Consider the following 23,836-nt stretch of genomic DNA (forward strand, 5'->3'; position numbering starts at 1 on the left):
AGAACCCGGTGTGCCGGCGCTGCAAGGCGGAGGATTAGCCTAGTGAGCCGCGGCGCCGGCCGAGCATGGCTCTTTCATTAATACATGGTCATGTTCCATGAACTTGCTGAAATCTGCTTATATATACCATACTGGAATTTTCTGTACCAAACTTATCTTTTAATTCTATTTTTCCACAAACTTTTTTGAAGTACTCTGTGCATACTATAATGTCTGGAACAGTTATATGAAGCTATATGAAGATCAAAAAACATTTATCAACAGAACCAAAAACAAATTCTGAAAAATATCTCACAGAAAGGCAGGAAAAAGAAAAACAACTGAAAAAAACAAACATTAAAATGGCTTAAGTGTTAGCATCAATAATTAATTTCAAGGATCTAAATATGTCACTTAAAAGACAAGATTTACAGGCTAAAAATACTATTACTAATAATAATAGGCCTAAATAACTACAGTAGTTCTCCCTTACCCACATTTTTTCCTTCTCTGGTTTCAGCTACATGAAGCCAACCACAGTGCAAAAATGTTAAACGGAAAGTTCAAAAAATAAATAATTCATAACTTTTACATTGTGCCTCAATTTAAGTAATATGATGAAATCTCACACCATCACCCCTTTGTCCAGGATGTCCCCGCTGTATGCCAGAACTGTTAGTCATGTAGTAGCTGACTTCAGTTATCAGATCAACTCTCACTGCAGGGCACTTGTACTCAAAGTAACTCTTATTTTACTTAATTATGCCCCCAAAGCCTACGAGTGTGATGTTGGCAATTCTGATGTGTCAAAGAGAAGCAGTGAAGTGCTTTCTTTAAGTGAAAAGATGACAGTTCTTTAACAAGGAAAAAAATATCATACGCTGAGATTGCCAAGACCTATGACAAGAATGAATCTTCTATACCAGTAAGATTATAAAGAAGGATCAGAAATTCATGCCAGTTTTGCTGTCAAAAGTCAGGCTGAAAAAAAAAATGGTTACAGTACTTCGTAAGCACTCAGTCAAGATGGAAAAGGCCTAATGGTTATGTATGTGTGGATAGGAAAGAACACCCACAGGGTCCATACTACCCATGGTTTCAAACATACACTGGACGTCTTAGGTGTCCTGTGAGGATAAGGAAAGACTACTATATACACCTCTAAAAGAAACTCAGTTCAGATATAATAATGTAGACATAAAAAAGGGAAAAGATGGAAAATGCATATCTCATGTAAACAGTACTTAAATGAAAAGCAGTGAATGCTATCTTAATATCTAATAGAGGAACCTTCAAAACAAAGAAAAGTACCAGAAATGGATGGGAGCATTTTATGACAGAGATGTCAATCCACCAAGAAAAACCTAACACTCCCAAATGAGCATGCACCAAACATGACCCCTGTGAATATATGAAATAAAAATGAATACAACTGAAAATTATGAAGATGTACAATTATAGTTGGAAAACTCAGTGACTCAACAAACAGAACAAGCAGACACAAAATCAGTAATGCTTATAAAATACTTAATGCCATCAACTGAAAGGTTCTTATCAAAACTTTAGTTCATGCTAGCTACCAGCTTAATACACATTTTTTTCTAATGTCCATAAAACAAATACCAAGACAGACCAGTTCCTGGACCATTAGACAAATCTTAACATATTTTTAAAAATTTAGTCACAGGGCCAGCACTGTGCTATAGAAGGTAAAGCCTCTACCTGCAGGGCCGGCATCCCATATGGGTGCCAGTTCTAGTCCCAGATGCTCCACTTCCAATCCAGCTCCCTGCTAATATGCCTGGGAAAGCAGCAGAAAATGGTCCAAGTACTTGTGCCCCTGCACCCACATGAGAGACCCTGAAGAAGCCCTTGCCTCCTGGCTTCAGCCTGGCCCAGCCCTGGCCATTGTGTCCACTTGAGCAGTCAATCAGCAAATGGAAGATCTCTCTCTCTCCCTCTCTCCCTCTGTCTCTCTCTCCTCTATATTTCTGCCTTTCAAATAAATCTTATAAAAAATTTCAAGACACACAGAGATTGTTCTTCTACTACATGGAATCAAACTAGGAATCGATAAAGCAAGGGTTAAAAGAGAAATCTCCAAATACTTGGAAACTAAACAAGACCATTCCAAATAATCATGGGTCCAAAACAAGAAGGGATAGGGAAGGAGGAAGAGAAGGAAAGGAGAGGAAGAAGTAGTCATCATCATCTAAAGGGGAATTTAAAAACAGTTTGAATTGAATATGAAAATACAACAGGGTAAACTTGATGGAACAAAACTCAAACAGGACTGAGAGAGTAACTGATAGCACTAAATGGTCACACTGGAAAAAAGAAGTCCCAAATCAATCATCTAAGGAGCAAGTAGGAGGAAAAACAGGAGAACAAAAAATCAAGGAAGCTGAAAAGAGAAAAATAAAGTAATGAAACAAGGACCTGGTTATTTGAAATGATCAATAAAACTGACAAACCTCTAGCAATACAAAAGAAAAATGAAGGAAAACATGCACATTGCCAATATGGAGAATGAAACAGAGTATCAATATAGACACTATAGACACTGAAAGGATAATAAAGGAACACTGTCAATAATTCTAGATACATAGATTTAACAACTTAGATGAAATGTACCATTTTGTTTAAAAAAAAAAATCCCAAGCTATGAGAATTCTCCCAATATGAAATAGGTTATTTGAATAGCTCAATAACTAACAAGAAAAGTAAATCTGCAATTTAAAAACTTCTCAAGAAGGAATCTTCATGCCCAGAAAGAAGCACCATAAAACACTATCAAACGTTTAAATAAGAATTACAGATTTTCTCACGTAAAATAGGAGGGGTGGTCCAGTGCTGTGACACAGCAGGTTATCCCTAGTCTGTAGCGCCAGCAACCCATATGGGCACCAGTTCTGGTCCCAGCTGCTCCACTTCCAATCCTGTGCCCTGCTAATGCACCTGGGAAAGCAGTGGACGATGGCCCACATCCGTGGGCCCCTGCACCCACATGGGAGACCCGAAGAAGCTCCTGGCTCCTTGCTTCAGATCGGCTCAGCTCTGGCCATTGCGGCCATCTGGGGAATGAACAGAGGATGGAAGATCTTTTTCTCTCTACCTCTCTCTCTCTAACTCTTTCAAATAAATAAAATAAATCTTAAAAAAAAAAAAAATAGAATGGAACATTTCCCCTTTCACTCTGTGAAGCCAGAATCCTGATACCAATAACAGATAAAATATACACACCCCAAACTGTAGATCAGGATCTTCCATTAATGCAAACACAAAGCATTTAACAAACACAATTCAGCAGTAAGTAAAAAGAATGACCAAATGAGGGCATTCATCTGACCATGAACAAATGTGGAATATTCCAGGAAGGTTAGTCAGTGTTTGAAAATCAATCAGTACTATTCACCCTGTTAAATAGCCTAAGGGGGAAAAAAACCCACAATCATTATCAAGCAAAGCAGAAAAAGTATTTGATAAAATTCAACATCCACTTATGATTTTCAAAAACTAAAACTCTAAAAAAATAGGAATAGAGGAAACAAGACAAATGCTGAAGACACTGAAGATCGGTGATCTCTCTGAACGATGGGAAAACTAGGGTCTCGTGGCACATCAGAACCCCACAACTTGAACAGAGTCACAACCATGAGCAGAAGCCTCTGGAGCTAGGTACTTACTTCCTTGGGAATTCTGATGAACTGCTGGAGACCGACTGGATTAGCATGACAACAACTAAGTTCTGGAAGACCCCTACCCTTTTACAGGTCTACTTCCAAAACTACCCTCAGGTTCTCCAAGTAAAGAAGCCAACAAAGACACGCCCAGGGCTGCAGGGGACAGGAAAGAGTGGAATCAGTCAAACTGATCTTTGTGTGGCTCTCCGGGAAGACACAGCTTACCAAAGCCTTATCTAACCTGGGGAAAGAGCACGCCCAGCCCTCCAGCCTCACCTAAAGGAGAGAAGGCAGGCACTGTCACAGACAGATTTAATCATCGCCACTGGGCTTCCACACACTACCTGCAGATTACAGGGGAGACAGCAGCAGGAAGCAAGCGGCACTCCAGGGGGGCGCTTAGAGAGGCACCCCAAACACAGATAACTGGGGAATTTAAAGCTTCCAGCACCTATAACTACAGCAAACATTAAACATAAACTAGTACCTCACATCAAAGGTCTATTTTCTTCAGTTCTTGTCTTGGGATAGAACATACCTGCCCTCCAACCAAAAACTCAAAGCATACCAAGAGGCAAGCAAAAACACAGGCTGGAGAAACAAAGCAAGCATGAGAATCAAATTCAGATCTGTGGAGGTGGTGGAATTATCAGACAAGGAATTTAAAATCATTAGTCTTCCTATGTTAAGTGCTATAAAAGAAAAAACAGTAACACAAAAGAACAAGTGAATAACATAAGCAAAGAGATGAGAATCCCAGGATCAAAAAGAAACGTCAGAAACCAGAACACCAACGGAAAATGCCTTTGATGGCATCATCAGTGGACTGGTACGCGTCTTGGGAAGACTTGGTCAGCTTGAAGATATGCCAACAGAAACTTCCCAAACTGAATGAACAAACACAAAAAAATAAAATAAAATAAGCATACAGTTCTATCAAACCTGAGCCACAAAAACTGAAAGATGAAGAGAAAATCTTAAAAGCAGCAGGAAGGAAAACGTCTCTGAGCTACAGAGGACCAAGGGTAAACAGTTAAATCATATTCTTCAGAAACTACGCAAAGATGGGCATGGGGTCAAAGACTGAAAGTGTTGAAAGTGATAAGATCACCAACCAGAATTCCAGGTCCAAAGAAATTATACATCCAAATGAAGCAGAAATAAACACCTTCTTGAACAAACAAAACTGAAAGAATTCAGCACCCAGACATGCTTGGCAAAAAAAGAATACTAACATTGTCAAGACAGCAATATTCCCCAAACTTAGGTGTACAAACTTCAGGCAATCCCTATGAGAATTCAAGTTGACTTCTTTGTAGAAATTGAGAAAGCCAATTCTAAAATTAAATGAAATTCAAAGGACTCAGAATAGAAAAAAAAAAAAAAAACTCTTGAAAAAGAATAATAAAAAGTAGGACTAATACTTTCCAATTTTAAAACTTATTACACAGAAGAGTTACCAAGCCCGGCCTACCACAAGCACAAGATCGATACAAGGATCAATGGAGGGGTGGGCGTTGTGGCGCAGCAAGTCATGCTGCCACTCGGGACGCCCACATCCCACACGGGAGTGCCTGGGATAGCGATCCACCTGTACTTCCGACCCAGCTTCCTGCGCATGTACACGCTGGGAGGCAGAGGGTAATGGTTCCAATACTCGGGTCCCAGCCAGCCACGTGGAGACCCAGATCGGGTTTCAGGCTCCTGGCATCAGCCTGGCTCAAACTCACTGCTGTGGACATTTGGGGAGTGGGAGTGACCCAGTGGGTTGAAGATATCTCTCCCTCTTTCTCTGGCACTCTGGCACTCTGCCTTTCAAAAGCAAAACAGAACACTGTACAATAATTCTGTTTTTAAGATTTAGTTATTTTTGTGAAAGGCATAGTTACAGTGAGAGAAGGAAAGACACAAAGAGAAAGAAAGAGCTCTTCCATCTACTGATTCATCCGTCAAACAGCTGCAATGGCGGGGATGGGCCAGGCCGAAGCCAGCGGCCTAGAACTCTATCTGGGTCACCCAGGGTGGCAGGGGTCCAGTGCACCTGGGCCATCCTCTGCTGCTTTCCCAGGCGCATTAGCAGGGAGCTGGATCGGAAGTGGAGCAGGATGCAGGCGTCACAGGCATTGGCTTGCCAAGCCGCACCACAACGCGGACCCCAAGCTAACAACCCTGACGCCCCTCCCAGTACAGGGAGGCAGGAGGCCCGAGGGGAGGGCTCTTCTCTGCCCCCTCCAGCCTCTGGTGTGAGCGGCCTGCCCCGGCTGAGGGGTGCTCTTACCGTCAAGGCCGGCATCTTCAGAGCTCCGTTTCACTCTCTATGCAGGGCCTCTGCCTCTCCCCCAGAATTCTTGTGCTCCACGTAAGGCCCAGGCCAACTGCCTCAGCCCCGAACCTTAACTTCATCACACCTGCAAAGGTCAAAGGTCCCTTCTCATGGTACAGCTTCCAGAGACGGAGACTCGATGTCTTCAGTGGATACCGCTCGGCCTGCTGCGAAAGCTAAGATGATTTTGACAAGAACATAAAGCCAGAGGAATCGGTCTGCCTGATTTCAAGACTTAGTATATAGCTACAGTATTAAGGCTGCATGAAATTAAAGGGTGTAGATGAATGAAACGTAACAGAGAATCCACAAAAATACATCTGACTGATTTCTGACAAAGGGGTAACAGCAATTGACTGTAGGAAAGACAGCTTTTTCAATAAATTATACTGAAACGATCAGATATCCATGGGTAAAAAAAACCTTTATCTAAGTCTCACATTTTATATAAAAATTAAACTCAAAACAGATCACAAATTCAAACGTAAACATAAAACAATATATTGACTTCTGGGGGGAAAACACAGAAGGAAATACTGAGAATCTAGGGTTTCTATGATGACTAATTTTATGTGTCCACCTGACTAAGCCATGGTGCCTACATATATGTGAGGACATTTTGGCATGAGAGTAACATTTTAAAAAGTGGACTCTGAGCAAAACAGATTGCTCCCCGTAACGTGGGTGGGCCTCACCCCATTAGGTGAAGCCAAGCATCAGACAAAGGCCTGGCCTCTGCCAAGCAGGGGGCAGTCCTGCAGCACTGCCTTCTGACGGGAAGACGCCAGGCTGCCAGGCCAGCCCGCAGACCCTGGCCTGGGAGGCCTCAGGTGGTGTGAGCCTAACGCTGACACTGATTCCCTCTCCCACCCCTCGTTTACATGTCGGCACATCCCAGTGGTTCTGTTTCCCCCAAGAGGGCTCACTCAATTACACCAGAAGTTCTTAGGCTTGGCACGAGGGAAAATGGACCCTTTTCATAAATTGGACTTCATCAAAATTAAAAACTCTTGTACTTCAAGAGAGCCTAAAGGGTAAAGACAAGCTACACACTGGGAGCAAACCATGCGTGTGACAAATGGCCAGGATCTAGCGCATAAAGACCTTGGAACACTCAAGAGCAAGACACAAACAGTCCATTACAAAACGGACAGAAGACATGAAACACATCAGCGAGGAGGATACAACTGACGACAAAGCAGCATTAACAGGCGCTGGGGAAACACAAACTAACTTCACAATGCGCCGTGATCGCATGCCTGTCAACATGGCTAAAGTCAAAAAACTGCGAAGCTGCCAGTGCTGGTGAGCAGAGACGCTGCATCACACCCACAGGTGCCCGGAGTGAACGTGAAACGTGTGAAACGGAGCTCAGACACTCACAAAACAGCGGGGCAGCTTAAAAACCAAACATGCCGCTGGCAATTACACCTGTGGGCATTTATCTCACACAAATGGAAACTTACGTTCACCACGAAATCCTGCACAGAAATGTTTATGGCAGCTTTTTCGCAGCCGTGGAAAACTGCAAACAGCCTAGATGTCCTGAGGGGTGAAATGCTAGAAATGGTGGCACACCCATTCCACAGAGTACTACCCAGCAGCCACAGGGAACAAACTATGCACAAAGCAACTCGGCCCAATCTCTGAGAACCACGCTGATGAAAACACCAATCCCATGGGCTGGGTAGTGCACCACTCCATTTATGTAACATTCTGGAAATGACAGAATTACAGAAATAGAGATCAAATCAGTTCTCCATATTGGGTAGCCAGGGTTCAGGAAGGATGGGGTGGGAGGGAAGCGGGTGTGGCTATAAAAGGGCAGCACCAAGATCCTCATGGTGACAGAAACACTGTAGCCACTGTTGACATCCTGATTCTAATGTTACAGTCCAGTTGTGTAAGAAAGGGTACAGGGGATCGCTCCATGTTATTTGCTTATGGGTCTACAATTATCTCAAAATGAAAAGTTCTACTAAAGAAGACGGATCGATAGAGATGCAAGTCAGAAAAATGAAAATCGAGCAGAGACACAGCGGTTGGCCGCATGGATATCAACTGAAAGGAGTTCAAGGCTGGTTACAGAGTGTATATATGTAAAAATTCATGAAGCCACACATGTAAGATTACTACAATTCACAATTCGATTATATGCTACGTGTGGATTAAGAATTATTTAAAATTGCCATTGCATCAGCCCTGTTGCTATAACAGCATTGATTATGTGTAAACTTCTGAACGCCCGCAAGTACGTCACCATGCCGCCAGGGGCCTCTCTAGCAGAAGTCGTCTAAGTGACACGGTAGAGTCAGAAGCCACACTCGAGGTGGTCTCAGGAGCAAGAAATGAGGAAATGCAGGGAAGCAAATACAGACAGCTCTCTGCAGAGGATGCCAGTGGAGGGAAGGGGAACACAGCGAAACGCAGAGGGGCAGGCCGGAGTGAAGAAGAGCTTGATTAAACCTGAGTCAACGTAAATGTTGACAGGAAAGACTCGATAAACAGGGAGTCCAAAGCCATACGGACAAAACACTATCACCACCAGCACTAGCTTCGGGAAAAAGCGGGGAGAGCAAAGACGAAGAGACTTGCCCTGTGACGGGACAGGCCAGGCCTGCGATGCACCAAGGAGGAAGACGACCACTAGGAAGACAGGGTCCTCACAGGCACGACAGTGGAAATAATAACAACAGCAGCAGATCTTATTGACTAAAAAGGTATTTCAAAATGTTGGTGGAGAAAAACAGAATGAAAAGGTAAGTTTATTCTGGTGCAAAAAAAACTAAAAATTCATGCAAAATGTGTTCATAATACATGTTTTTCATCAACTTTTTGAAGACTCCCTCCTACATGCGGATTTTGAAATTTTTTGCACAATAGTATATCTACGTTTTAATTCCACAGGCTCTGTGAGGTACCCTGTACTTCCCGTGACTGCCAGCCCCCAATGTGCCCCCTCCTCCCCCATCCTCAAGTCCTGATCTCACACTCCGGGGCAGCATCCTCCCACAGCGAGGAGGGCGGAAGCGCGCGAGCAGCAGGACACAGCAGGCCAGGACTGTGTGTGTCCCAGGATGCGGGCACACTGGCAGCAGCTTCCACCTCTGCCTCCTCTGGGGAGAGCAGGCACGAAGAGGCCGGCTTTGTGAGTGAGCAGCTCTCCTGGCCTCAGCCACGCCCCGTCAGAATGCAGCCCATGAGAGACCCCAGACTTTTGACGACACCCAACCAAGCTGCCTCTGATGGAGTGACCCGCAGAAACTGGGAGATAATTACTGTTTACCGCTTGAAGCCACCAGATGTGGAGGTAATTAAGCGGCAATAGCTACCTACTGCACTTATTATGGGCCTCAACGGCCTGTGATCCGTGAGCAGAGGAAGAAAATGAGCCACATGGAGGTTAAGTAATTGTCCCCAATTACCACACAGCTGGCAAGTGTATGACCCGACTCAAATCTAAAGCCAGCCCTGTTAACTACGGTGCAAAAAGCACGCGCTCCCCAAGGCCAAAGGCGCTCCCACGCCACAGCTTCTATTCTGACGGTGAGGCAGAAGGCAGGGCTATCTGCTAGGAGCAGGGTAAAACACGTGAAAAAAGGAAACAGCCCGGGTTTCACGCAGTTGCCCTGCAGAGCTGGAAACGGGGCTGGCTTGGGAAATCCAGGAGGACTTCCTGCAAGAGTGTTAAGGCCCCAGGAGAGGTCAGGAGCCATGAACCTCCAGTGCCATGGACGTGAGATGGCAAGCAGGAAGAGGGTACGGAACAGCTGGCGTATGTCACTAACATAACGTCAAGTAGGAAGCGGTGGTGATGGCTGGAAGGAACAGAAGACACGTGTGCTTCCAAGGCCCGTCAGGTGCACAAGGAGCCAGCAAGCACCACGTACTCCGCGTCTGAGCATCACACAGACTGAAGACAGGCCTGGGAAGACGACGAGGACGAAACTGACGGTGCGACTCTGCGGAGCCGCCCTGGTCACAAGCAAACACCAGAAGTTTCTCTAGACAATCTCCCCTTTTCCCTATTTCCATCCCCAAGTGTTACAAATTACAGCCCACGGAAAGAATGTACTTGCACGGCATTCAGACCACACCTACGACCAGCCTCACGGTTATTCACGGCCTTAACCTGATGAGGAATCTGACAACAGAGTCTGAGGCCAAAAGTCACTAATTATTAAACTCACTTAAAATGGGACATTTCCAAATATGTCCAAGTTTGGATTTCACACTTTTTTTTTTTTTTTTTTGACAGGTAGAGTTATAGAGAGAGAGATAGACAGAGAGAAAGGTCTTCCTTCCATTGGTTCACCCCCCTAAATGGCTGCTATGGTCAGCACTGCACTGATCCGAAGCCAGGAGCCGGGTGCTTCCTCCTGGTCTCCCATGTGGGTGCAGGACCCAAGCACTTGGGCCATCCTCCACTGCCTTCCTGGGCCACAGCAGAGAGCTGGACTGGAAGAGGAGCAACCGGGACAGAATCCGGTGCCCCAACCGGGACTAGAACTTGGGGTGCCGGCACTGCAGGCGGAGGATTAACCAAGTGAGCCCCGGCACCAGCCCCCCACACGATTTTTTTTAAAATGACTTCCCATCACTTGAGAAATAAACTGGCATAGATCTAATCTCAAAAGAAAGTTGCATAATGAAAAAAATCATATAAAAAAATGACGGATGCAAGATTGTTTCTGGGCTAATAATTCAATGCCATCAATTCTGAATAATGACACTTCAGACACAAAAGCACATGAATGAAGATAAAGGGGCATGAGCTATTTTTTTTTTTTTTTTTGGCACTCAAGGTTAATAAACAAGTTCCACAGAACAAATGTCAACAGTCTGGTGACGTCTTTCCTCATCTACATACTATCACCCAGCAACTACTGCAAGCAAGTCCGGAAGAGTACTGCCAGACACAGTAAAGCCTTTCCCAGTGAAAGAAAAGCCATCGCTGTATAAAGCAGTCCTTTCTGCTTCATGCGCAGTCTACATACAGAAAAGCCGTCCACACTGATCTACAGTGCGCCAGCTCTGCAGGGGTGCGAGAAGAATCGCAAAAGCCACAAGGTGGCCTCTAGGAGCTCCACAAGTTACGTCACCTATTGTCTAGCTCTAAATCAGGATAAGGCCCACGTGTCCTGAAAATCCCGAGCAACACGCAAGTCTTAAGGCCTACAAAGACCTTAATTACGAGAAGAATCCATGACTTTTATTAAGGAGGCGCGGGGCTGCATCTCGGTTTCCGCTTACCCTGATCTGCTCAGTGGAGCTGCTGCTCAGCTCGTCCCCGGACTCCGAGTCCTGGTGGACCTTTTCCGAGCCTTCTCCCGCAGAATCACACGACTGCTCCTGGGAGAAGCTCGTTTTCTCCACGTCCAGGAACTCCGGGCCGGGAAAGTGACCGAATAAGCGTGTCCTGTTCTGGCTGGGCACTTTAGGAGAGTGAGAGTCATGGGTGAACTTCCCGTTATTGTGGGTCAGGTCCAGGCTGAGGTTGAGGGTCTGACCTGCATTGTAACTGGGTCCGAAATTCTGATTGGCATCACGGACGAGACCGGTTCCTTGAACGGACGCCGGCTTTCCGAAGCTCGAGAGCTCGGGCAGCTTGTTCACATTTTCTGTCGACCTCTGCAGGGGCAGACTCTGTATCATCTTTACGGAATTGCTGGGCAGTCCCACCGGCGGCTTAACGGGCGGCATCAGAGCTTTTCGCGTGACCTCCTTCACGTACTGGGCTGGCACGTAGAAGGCTTTGGAGCTCTCATCCGGCTTGACCTGCCACCAGTCGTCGTTGGTCTTTTTCACCAACATGTACCGCTCGCCCTGCTTGATCACGATCTTCCTGTCCTTCGCTTCATACTCATAGTCATATTCCACTTCGATATACACTTGTCCTGGAACCAGCTTCCCCCTGTCAGCCATGTTGACTCAGTGGGGTTCACCTCTCAGACAGGATGATGTGCCACATTCTGGCTTTATTCGGCTCGCTGCACGGACGTAGCTATTTTGTTTAAGGAAAGGAAGAGAATGCACAAAAAAGTAAATATAATCTGGATTTGATATTTACTCACAAACAGCATACAGCTCAGGTTTTTTCTTCAAATCTCAAACTTCTAAAAGTACACGTGTGTCTGTCTAGCAGTGTATTAAAACACTGTCACTCTGGGGCCAGTGCTGTGGTGCAGCAGGTTAACGCCCTGGCCTGAACTGCCAGCATCCCATATGGGCGCTGGTTCTAGTCCTGGCTGCTTCTGTTCCCATCCAGCTCTCTGCTGTGGCCTGGGAAAGCAGTAGAAGATGGCCCATGTCCTTGGGCCCCTGCACCTGCGTGGGAGACCAGGAAGAGGCTTCTGACTCCTGGCTTCGGATCAGCACAGCTCTGGCCGTTACAGCCATCTGGGGAGTGAACCAGCAGATGAAAGACCTCTCTCTCTCTGTCTCTACCTCTCTCTGTAACTCTTTCAAATAAATTAAAAAAAAAAAAAAAAAAAAAAAAAACTAAAAAACCACTTTGACTCCAACTAAGCTACACTGTTCAGTAACTTAGGACTGGAGCACACACTAAGTAGTCAGACGCAACTATCAGATGTGAGAGTTGAGAAGAACGTAACTTTTCATGATGACATCACACTTTCCTTCACTTTCCCAGAAAAGCTCACGGATGATAATAAGTAGTGAGCGCCTTCCAAGAGCCAGGTGCTGAGCTCTTAGCTCCAATACGCACCAGGGAGGAGTCTTTATGAAGTTAGACCTACACAGTGATGCCACATTAGTATTTTACTCTTTATTTTCCAAAGGATCATGAAAATTATTACGGAGCTTAAAAATATTTTTAATTACCCAATTATACAAGTTAATTTCCTAATTTAAGAACAGCATTAAGCCGGCGCCGTGGCTCAATAGGCTAATCCTCCACCTTGCGGCGCCGGCACACCGGGTTCTAGTCCCGGTTGGGGCGCCGGATTCTGTCCCGGTTGCCCCTCTTCCAGGCCAGCTCTCTGCTATGGCCAGGGAGTGCAGTGGAGGATGGCCCAGGTGCTTGGGCCCTGCACCCCATGGGAGACCAGGAAAAGCACCTGGCTCCTGGCTCCTGCCAGGATCAGCGCGGTGCGCCGGCTGCAGCGGCGGCCATTGGAGGGTGAACCAACGGCAAAAGGAAGACCTTTCTCTCTCTGTCTCTCTCTCTCACTGTCCACTCTGCCTGTCAAAAAAAAAAAAAAAAAAAAAAAAAAAAAAAAGAACAGCATTAAAATAAGGTAAAACAGGCCGGCGCCGCGGCTCACTAGGCTAATCCTCCGCCTTGCGGCGCCGGCACACCGGGTTCTAGTCCCGGTTGGGGCGCTGGATTCTGTCCCGGTTGCCCCTCTTCCAGGCCAGCTCTCTGCTGTGGCCAGGGAGTGCAGTGGAGGATGGCCCAGGTGCTTGGGCCCTGCACCCCATGGGAGACCAGGAAAAGCACCTGGCTCCTGGCTCCTGCCATCGGATCAGCGCGGTGCACCGGCTGCAGCGCACCGGCCGCAGCGGCCATTGGAGAGTGAACCAACGGCAAAAGGAAGACCTTTCTCTCTGTCTCTCTCTCACACTGTCCACTCTGCCTGTCAAAAAAAAAAAAAAAAAAAAAAAATAAGGTAAAACACACACAGATAAAGGAAAAACTGCTAGTTTACTTGGTTTCCCTTTAGGCTGAACATCACAAATGCCAACAAATAACTATTCATTTGTAAACACTGAACAACCACTACCTTCTCTGATTCAAAGTCCATTTTTTATAAAGATTTTATTTATTTATTTGAGAGGTAGAGTTACAGACAGTGAGAGGGAGAGAAAGAAAGCTCTTCCGTCCATTGGTTCACTCCCCAAATGGCTGCAACGGCTGGAGCTGTGCCAATCCAAAGCCAGGAGCCAGGTGCTTTTTCCTGATCTCCCACGCAGGTGCAGGGGCCCAAAGACTTGGGCCATCTTCTACTGGTTTCCCAGGCCACAGCAGAGAGCTGGATTGGAAAAGGAGCAGCCAGGACTAGAACCAGTGCCCATATGGGATACCAGCGCTGCAGGTGGAGGATTAACCTACTACGCCATGGCACCGACCCCTCAACATCTATTAAAGACAGCCCTAGAGAAGGACACTGTAGCACAGCAGGTTAAGTCACCACTTGGGACAAGCATCTCCCCTATCAAAGTGCCTGGGCTGGAGTCCTGGCTCCTCTGCTCTCCCAATCCAGCTGGGAGGGTGGGGGCGTGGGTACAGGAAATGACAGCCCAAGTATTTGAGCTCCTGCCACACACGTGGAAGACTCTCAGCTTCAGCCTCACCCAGCCCTGGCTGTTGCAGGCATTTCAGGAGTAAACTAGAGGATGAAAGAGATCCGTTCATTCTCACTCTCACATTCTTTCTCTCTCTCTCCCTCCCTCCCTCCCTCCCTCTCTCTCTCTCTCTCTCTCTCCCCCCTCTGACTCCCTCTGCCACTATGCCTTTCAAATAAATAATAAAACTTTTTTAAAAAGTCTCTAGATTGGTTTGAGAATCTAGCATTCATTTTTATTCCTATACTAATCCCAGGATATTTTAGTACCTCAAATAAAACTTTTTTTAAAAAGTCTCTAGATTGGTTTGAGAATCTAGCATTCATTTTTATTCCTATACTAATCCCAGGATATTTTAGTACCTCAAATAAAACTTTTTTTAAAAAGTCTCTAGATTGGTTTGAGAATCTAGCATTCATTTTTATTCCTATACTAATCCCAGGATATTTTAGTACCTCAAAGAATACAGCACTCGAGCTTCAAAATGATCACAGCATCCTGAGAGTGCTACAACGTGAGTCACCCTCCCACTGCTGAGGGTGAGCTGTATTCCCCAAAGAGACATGCAAGTCTTAACCCCAGGACCTTTGGCTGTGACTGTTTTTGGAACTAGGCTGTCTGGATGGAATCCAGTGAAGGTGAGGTTACACTTGATTATGGTGTCATTAGATGCAGTGGCAAATCTGGAGCCACAGAGCACAGAAAGGGAGGAAAACCACATGAAGACAGAGGAAGAGACCGCAGTAAAGCAGCCACAAGTCGAAGAACTCCAAGCCAGGGACTGACAGCAACCACCAGAAGTCAGGAAGTGCCAAGGAAGGATTCTCCCTGGGGGCCTTCAGGGGAAATACGGGTCTGCCAACACCTTGGGATTGGACGTGTAGCCTCCAGAAGTGTGAGAAAATACATTTCTGCTTTAAAAAAAAAAAAAAAGTTATTTATTTATTTGAAAGGCAATTACAGTGAAAGAGGGAAAGATGTCCCATCCACAGCTAACTGCCATTGGCCACTCACCCGGGCCAAAGCCAGAAGCCTAGAACTCCATCCAGGTCTCCTGCATGACTGCAGAGGCCTGAGTTCTTGGGCCCTCTTCCACTGCTTTTCCAGGTGCATCAGCAGGGAGCTGGATAGGAAGCAGAGACACTGGACTGTAAACCAGTGCTCATCGTAAGTCAGCCTGTGGGTCCCTGGGGCAGCTCCAAGTCTCTGCTATTTTAAGCCACCTTTTTTGTGGTCCAGGTTGAGTATCCCTAACATGAAAATCTCAAATGCTCCAAAATCTGAAACATTTTAAAAACTTTCCTTACACTTCCTGATGTGGGCAAACTGCTGGCACTCAGTGGAGGCAATGCTAAAGCAACTGAGAAACTGGGTAAGCTGCAGGTTCCATGAGCACCTGCCAGTTCCCCCTACACCTAGGCACTGAGCACTCAGAGATGCTCTGTAGCTACCACTCTGCACAGACAACAGTCTTCTCTGTGGGAGGTGAGGTCCATTAAACCCATCAGCAAAGAAATTAGCTACTGATAGAATTTCAGGAACCAAAAGTACTTTCTACATAAACTGTCTGAATCACAAATGTAATAGAGTAACACCGCTTCGAAAACAACAAAAAACTTACCTTAGGAGACCGATATCCTGTGTTACATTTAAACCTACAAAACAGAAAGAAAACAAAAAGTTCATTAATTTTAACCAGGAGTGCTTAACTTAAGGAAGACTAAGAATTTAATGCAGCTTACAGTTTTAGAATCATAACTTTTTTTCTTTAACAGCCATAAGGAACGGATGGCAGTTTTATACGTTTTTGTGTTGGGCCCCACCCTTCAACCATGCATAAGCACTGTCCTGAGAGCCGCTAAGGACTGCTTTACCACAGCCCTCCCATTTCCAGTCTCAAACTCACTTCTGTCCCTTACTTAAAAAAAAAAAAAAAAAAAAAGATTTATTTATTGGTTCGGCACAAGTCCTGGCTGCTCTACTTCTGATCCAGCTCTCCACCATAGCCTGGGAAAGCAGTGGAGGATGGCTCAAGTCCTTGGGCCCCTGCACCCCTGTGGGAGACGGGGGAGAAGCTCTTGGCTCCTGGCTTCAGATCAGCCCAGCTCTGGCCGATGTAGCCATTTGGGGAGTGAACCAGCAAATTGAAGACTTTTCTCTTTTTTTTTTTTTTCTCTCTCTCTCTCTCTCTCTCTACCTCTCTATAACTCTGTCTTTCAAATAAATAAATAAATCTTTTTTAAAAAGATTTATTTATTTAGGGGCTGGCACTGTGGCATAGTAGGTTAAGCCTCCCCCTGTAATGCTGGTATTCCATATGGGCACCAGTTTGAATCCCAGCTGCTCTGCTTTCGATCCAGCTCTCTGCTACGGCCTGGGAAAGGAGTAGAAGATGGCCCAAGTCCTTGGGCCCCTGCATCCATATGGGAGACCCAGAAGAGGCTCCTGGTTTATGCCTGGCCCAATCTTGGCCATTGCAGCTATTTGGGGAGTGAAACAGTGGGTGGAAGACCTCTCTGTAACTCTGCCTCTCAAAAAAATAAGCAAATCTTTAAAAAAAAAAAAAGATTTTCTTATTTATTTATTTGATAGGCAGAATTAGAAAAAGACAGTGACAGAGAGAGGAAGAGAGAACCCACACCTCATTAATGAAGTGTCTGGATTTGGGTCCTAATTCCACTTCCAAGTTCAGCTTCCTGCTAATGTAGACCCTGAGATATAGTGGTGATGGCTCAAGCCCTGACCACCCGGGGAAACCTGGATGGAGTTCACAACTCCCAGCTTGGGTCGCAGCCCAGCCCCAGTTGTTGCAGACATCTGGGGAGTGAACCAGTAGACGGGAGATCTCTTTTACTGCCTGTCTCTTTGTAAAATACATAAACAAATAAATGAATGATTAGGAGTTCTAGCACATGCCCCTGCAGATTAGTTACTAATTAGAAAAAGGGGAACAGACATTTACAATGGAGAGATCTGAGGCTGTTCAAAGGTGCGAACTCAGCAACACTAACAGTGAGACAACCGGATGATGTGTGCTTCCTAGTATGAGACAACTAAACACACACATCCCCACCCACACTGCATTCTTGTCAAAAAGCATGCTTCACTGCGAGCAATTAGGAAGTAAACAAATCCAGAATGTGAGAGACTCCAGCAGACAAGACTTGAGTTCTTCAAAAACAAATTCACGAAAAATAAAAAAGGGAGATTCTTCTAGATTAAAAAAGGTTACCGGCACACTAGGAACCAAATGTACCTGACTGTCTAAGAAGCACCAAAGCCTGCCATATCCAAAGTCGACTTCTCTCTGCACCTTGCCTTGCCCCGTAGGCTCCTCCCAGGGCCTTCTCACCGCCTTCTACACGCTCAGCCTCCACTTTCATGTGCTGCCTGGACGTTAGTCACTACGTGCGTTAGTCCCTCACCTCTGTCAATTCTTCCCCACAACTCTCCAGATGCCGACACTGAGACATAGTTGCGCACTGTGCAACAACAGTTTGCGCGATGACAGACTGCCTATGGGACAGCGGTCCCGTAAGATGACAATGGCACTGAAAAAAATCCCTCTCGTCTGGCGTTGGGACGAGACGTGGGAGCACAACAGGTGTTTGTGGTGATGCTGGCGCAGACAAACCTACTGTGCTGCCACAGGGGACACGAACACTCATGGCAATAATCAGCTGTGCCACTGGGCCACGTGTGTGTCTCGCTACTTTTTAACCACTATCTTAGAGTATGCTGTGTAACTGAAAGAACCCGTATTTCCTGTAAAATGGCACGCTGTGGAGTGACTGACCTCCGCCACCTCGGTGTGTGTGGTGCGCTCTGTGAGGTCCACATAAGGACGAAATCACCTGAGGACGGATTCTCAGAACAAACCTCACCAGGAAGCAGCACATGGCTCTGCTTACTCTTGGGACAGGGTGGATGTGTGCTTATCTTTTCTCCCCAGGGAGGCAATACAGTAATGAGGACGTGCAGCTAGTTCCCAGAGGTTACACAGCTCAGGCATGCTGTCACAGGCCAGACATTCAGGAAAGCACGAAGAGGAACACGCAGACTTCCACACTAGTGCCGAGACGCCACGGGGCGGCAACAACAGTGGGCTAAGGGTCAGTCCAGGTTCCACCTCTCTGACCACCAGGCTTCAGGACCACACCTTCCCAGGTTCTACAGTGGCAAGTATGAAGGAGGAGGTGTGCAGAAAGATAAGCAGGTCAGTTTCACTGAATTCCTCAGAAGATGTGCACATCTTACACATTGGGGGCAGAGAAGTAAAAGATGTGAGCAGGTGTGTGTGTGTGTGCGCACATGTGCGAGGATATCACTGTTCTTGTTGAAACATGAGGAAGAAGTTTCAAAGGCAATGAGGGCCGGCACCGCGGCTCAATAGGCTAATCCTCCACCTGTGGCGTCAGCACCCCAGGTTCTAGTCCCGGTCGGGGTGCCAGATTCTGTCCCGGTTGCCCCTCTTCCAGGCCAGCTCTCTGCTGTGGCCCAGGAAGGCAGTGGAGGATGGCCCAAGTGCTTGGGCCCTGTACCCGCATGGGAGATCAGGAGGAAGCACCTGGCTCCTGGCTTCGGATCAGCACGGTGCGCTGGCCACAGCAGCCATTGGAGGGTAAACCAATGGCAAAAGGAAGACCTATCTCTCTGTCTCTCTCTCTCACCGAAGGGGGCAGGCAACAGAGAAGAAGTAGTCAAAAAAACACCGACACAGGAAAGATGATGAGACACCAAGGCAAGAGATGGGCGAGGAGGGATACAATGGGAGCGAGAACGGGGTGGAGACCAGAGTTCTGTCCCATACTGGGGTGGGCACTGGCGAATGAGGCTGGGAAGCAATGAAGAGAAAATATTAAAGATCATAAACATCCAAAAAGTCACAAGTAGCAACTACGTATTATAATCCAAAGTCTAGGGAAAAGTTGAATAAAAAGGAAAAGTCTTATTAAAAATTATTGATCCAAAGAGAATTAAAATTATGGGACAGCTCTACATATATACATCTAAGTGGAAACTATCTGCAAGTCTGTGAATGCCTTACTTTGAAGCATAAGTAGTAAAACAAAGGCTTATAGTTTTCATTGCAGTCTGTTTCGTTCTCTGGTCTTCAAACCTCTGGCTGCTTCGGTGTAGCCCAGACTGAACTCTGCCCGTTCTGTCACCCTCTGTGGCATTTTGGTTAGAATCTTGCTGATTCAATTGCAGTGCGCTCGGGGCGCAACACTCCTCTCTGTAATCTATTCTATTCTCATCACCGCACTCCTCCTTCCACATGCAACCCACACACTTACAGACGCTAAACCTCCAACCACCAGTATATATATAAAACCCCGCTAGCTACTGCCCACTACACCCTGCTGCTTTTCCCAGCAGGCTCTCCGTGCCTCCTACCAGCGCTTTGTATTCCTCCCTCATTCCAACCACTTCTTCCTCATGTTTCAACAAGAACAGATATCCTCGCACACGCACACGCACACGCACACACACACCTGCTCACATCTTTTACTTCTCTGCCCTCAAGTCAGATGCAGAACCTTTATCATGCTATTTTATAATGAATAGCCTCCTCCTTCCCATCTGCCAATTTTTTACATTCTCTTTCCTGCATAACTACTAAGGAGCCTACAACAAATGATACAGCTCAGCAAATGCTATCTTCCTCCCCCAGGAAATCTGTTTTCAGCAGTTCCATCTCTCAGTAAGATATCCTCACTAGGTAGATCAAACAAAAGTAAACAGTGAGAGGAATAAATGTACTTATAATTAACAACTTTCCAGTTTATGGCAAACCAGATATGTACAATCTACTTAGCAATTCTTATACTGTGAACAATAAATTAGTAATACGGCCTAAAACACATAAGTAGTAAGCAACTTAAAAATATCCAGTTAGGCACTGATTTCTTGGCACTAAGGCCTCCAAGCAGTTTTAGAAATACTTGTTTAAACCCTATAGAGGCCTCTGGAAAAGAAATAAGTAAACTTAAGGAGCACAACACAAAGCAAAAGAACAATTCCAGCAAAGGCTCCAGCAGAAGAAATTATTCTACCATATTATTTTGTGAGTTGTACACTTAAATCATGGCCCATTTTTTGAGCACTTACAAATTTTTCTAAATGCCTGACTCCTGTCTTCTAAAAATAAACAGATACACAATCTAGGATTAAAGAAGGGAAGGAAGGGGGTAGGGCTTTTGGTACAATGGTTAACACACAGTTTGAGACTCCTGCATCCCATATCCAAGTGCCTGGTTCCAGTCCTGGCTATGCCACTTTCAATCCAACTTCCTGCTAATGTACACCCTGGGAGGCAGCAGGGGACGGCTCAAGTCCTTGGGTCCCTGCCACCACATGGGAGACCCAGACTGTTCCAGGCTCCTGACTTCTATCTGGCCCAGCCCTAGCTGTTGTAGGCATTTGGGAGGTGAATGAACCAGCAGACAGGAGATCTTTCTCTATCTGTCTCTTGTCTCTCCCTGCCTTTCAAATAAAGTGAAAAATAAATAAATAAAAATTTTAAAAAAGAAAATATTGGGAAAAAGGGGGAAATATTATAAATCATTTGGGCCAGGAAGAAATAGCAAAAATAAGATACAGGAAATAACTGGTAACTGGAAAGCAACAGAGAATACAGTTAAGTGTAAATTGGTAGAGGAAATTCAAAACCAAGATTTAAATCTGAAACAAGAATGAGGAAACAGCAAAGGAAGCATTTGGGGAAGCAAGCGGGGGTTTTAAGACAAATGGCATTCACATGGGGTATTTTAGGAAAATCAGTACCATGAAATCTTAGTCAGAAATGCAGTGAATTTAATGACTTTTCTCAGATTGTCACAATAATGTAGAAAATATTCCAATTGAAAAAGGAAGAAATATGACATTGGCATTGGTAGTTTTTAGAAACGTGAAATTCACAATTCGTGGAAAAAGAAACAAAGTCACACATTACTAAAATTTAAAACTTCCGCTCATGAGAGACACTGTTAGGAGAGCAAAAACACAAACTGCAGACAATGAGAAAACATTTGCAAAACACAAATCTGATTAAGGACTGTTCTTCAAAATACACAAAGAAACTCTCAAAACTCAACAAGAACCCAATTTTTAAGAGGGTTAAGAATCTGGGCACTTCACACACACACACACAAATACAGGGATAGTAAGCAAACACCAAAAATACCGCTCAATACCACACCATGTCATGAGGGAACTTGGGCATGGGAACAACGAGATACCACGGCACACCTACTAGGAATGGCTCAAAGGAAAAAAGCTGACACCACCAAATACTGCTGAGAACGCAGAACAGGAACTCTCATTCATTGCTAGTGGAATGCAAAATGAAGCGGCCACGTGGGAAGACAGTTTAGCAGTTTCTTAGAGCTAAACATAGTCTTACCATATGATCTGGCAATCACACTCCTAGGTATTTACCCAAATGAGTCGAAAACTTATGTCCACACAGAGCCCTGCATGCAAATGTTTAAAGCAGCTTTATTCCTAATTGTCAGAAACTGGGAGCAACCAAGATGCCTTGCAACCAGACAAAGAAAAAACCATGAGACATCCACCAAATGGATGTAATATTCAGAGATAACAAGAAACAAGGTATCAAACCACAAAAAGATACAAAGAAATTTTAAATATATACCAGGGGGTCTTTAAAATGCTCGTGGAAATACATATTATGAAGAAACTGTGCCCAGGGTGCATCTAGTCTGCGTGTACGAGTGGGAGGTGGCAGGCCTCTGGCTGCGGCCTTCCCCGCCCACAGTTCCGGCAACACATCTCTGGCCGTGAAACTGTTTGGTACCCAATCGGTGGGAGCCATGGCGACCCTGTGGCCATGGCCCAAAGTCTGCAGCAATGAGAATCTCAACAAAATTGCTGTGTCTTTGGGTGATTTCATCAAACTGAATGGAGAGGAAGGAAGGAAGCATAATTTTCCAGGGCTAAACAGAAGAATCCAGCAAAGCGTTGCTGACAAATCAGAATGCGAGGCTGGTGGGGAACCCAATAGAGTTTTGGTTTTGCTTAGTCTGGATCATGGAGGAAGACCAGTGCCTGGAAAGAGGTGTCCTTTTGGAGTTATCACTGGCCCTGCAGCTAGGAAGGCAACTGGACTTCGAAAAGGAGTCAGTCCTATGAATCATCCACCTGTAAGCGACTAAGAATACAGAATGATATTTCCCAGTGTTAAAAAGGAAGGCAAACCTTCTGAGACAAAATGAAATGCAGAGGAAACCAGATGCAGTTCTCAAGAGATCTAACCAGTTAAACAGAAAAAAATAGCATTCCAGCTAATTTTACCAAGAGTGGAAATAAATTAAGCCATCAGAAACATACTCGTCAGGCAACTTTGCTTTTCTGAACAGGCCTGAGGGTTCAGGCCCAGCTGAACACAGGACACCTGCGAGATGACGCAGTAGCACAGAGAAGTCAGTGGCAGACTTCTACCGTGAATGGAGGAATTCTGACTGTATCTGTTGGCAGTTTGTGCTGCTGCACCTTCATTCTTAACAAAACAGGAGCAGTAGGATGTAAAAAAAAAAAAAGTCCCTAAAGGTGTCCCCCTACAATCTGACATAAACAAGGTTGGAAAACAGACAGGGATGACCTTGAATGAGTGGTTTTGTGTGCCAAGGTAGTGCTAAGAGTCTCTGGATAGCTGTATTTTATGGTAAAATGCCAAAATGCAGCAAAATATTCCAGCTACCAATTACAACTTCGGTCACTTGAAACTTGACCTTTCAGTTAAAGCCTCTCTCTAAGTAGGTGCTGGGCTTCCCTGGAGTAAATAAGTAGTGTTGACTTTTCCTGTAAAACAAAACAAAGCAATGTATTGCTTCTACTTCATTGTTCTCTCATACTTCTTGAGTTACTTATTGGTTAATGCTAGCCATGGAAAACTATCAGTAACAGTTTCATGCTTATACCAAAGAATAAATCTGATCCTTAGGAGTTGATGTTTTCACAGTACTTCTACTGATATGGGATTATGGGCAGCCAGTCGCAGAATTTGAAAATAAACTCTAGTCTCTTCAGCTATTCAATGTTTCTCATAGAGTCCAAGGATCAGAGACAAAGCAGGTTTGCAAGTATGGATGCTTGCATTTAATCCGGGGACAATATATTTAAGCTTGGTTTAGAATTACTGGCCACCTACTTTAAAGCAAAGGAAGAACAACTGAGCATGAGTCTGTTATCTTTAGAACAGTTTGTGGAAATTCAGCATAAAAAGATGTTTTCATTTTTCCTGAGATTTTAAGTATTTTATTGAGCTATTATTGATTCCATTTTGGAGGAAATGTTTAAAATTGCTCCAGATATTGAGCATAAAGTACATCAAATAACAGTGTCTTTGGGATATTAAATTTTTGCTCTTCAAACACACACACACACATAACTGTGCCCAGATTTCAAAAATTCTGCACCAAAATAAACTTTTTTTTTTTTTTTTTTTTTTTGGACAGGCAGAGTGGATAGTGAGAAAGAGAGAGACAGAGAGAAAGGTCTTCCTTTTCTGCCGTTGGTTCAC

The 23,836-nt window shown here is 45.1% G+C and overlaps 1 protein-coding gene and 1 pseudogene across 11 annotated transcripts in view; one reads left to right on the forward strand and one right to left on the reverse strand.

The window, feature by feature from the left end:
- Window positions 1-23,836, reverse strand: part of ARHGAP12 (Rho GTPase activating protein 12) — a 133,927-nt gene that overhangs the window by 93,394 nt on the left and 16,697 nt on the right. For all 11 annotated transcript variants that reach the window (XM_070056093.2, XM_070056092.2, XM_008268008.5 and 8 more), the window contains exons 2-3: window positions 15,914-15,947; window positions 11,239-11,989 (exon numbers count right to left, since the gene is read on the reverse strand). In XM_070056093.2, coding sequence (XP_069912194.2) covers window positions 11,239-11,910 — 672 coding nt within the window. In that variant the 5' untranslated portion in view covers window positions 11,911-11,989; window positions 15,914-15,947. The remainder of the gene's footprint in view (window positions 1-11,238; window positions 11,990-15,913; window positions 15,948-23,836) is intronic.
- LOC149122830 (UAP56-interacting factor pseudogene) lies at window positions 18,303-22,989 on the forward strand (annotated as a pseudogene).

This window comes from Oryctolagus cuniculus, chromosome 13, assembly GCF_051225735.1.
Source record: "Oryctolagus cuniculus isolate XC-2025 breed Fujian yellow rabbit chromosome 13, ASM5122573v1, whole genome shotgun sequence".
Taxonomy (NCBI): Eukaryota; Metazoa; Chordata; class Mammalia; order Lagomorpha; family Leporidae; genus Oryctolagus; species Oryctolagus cuniculus.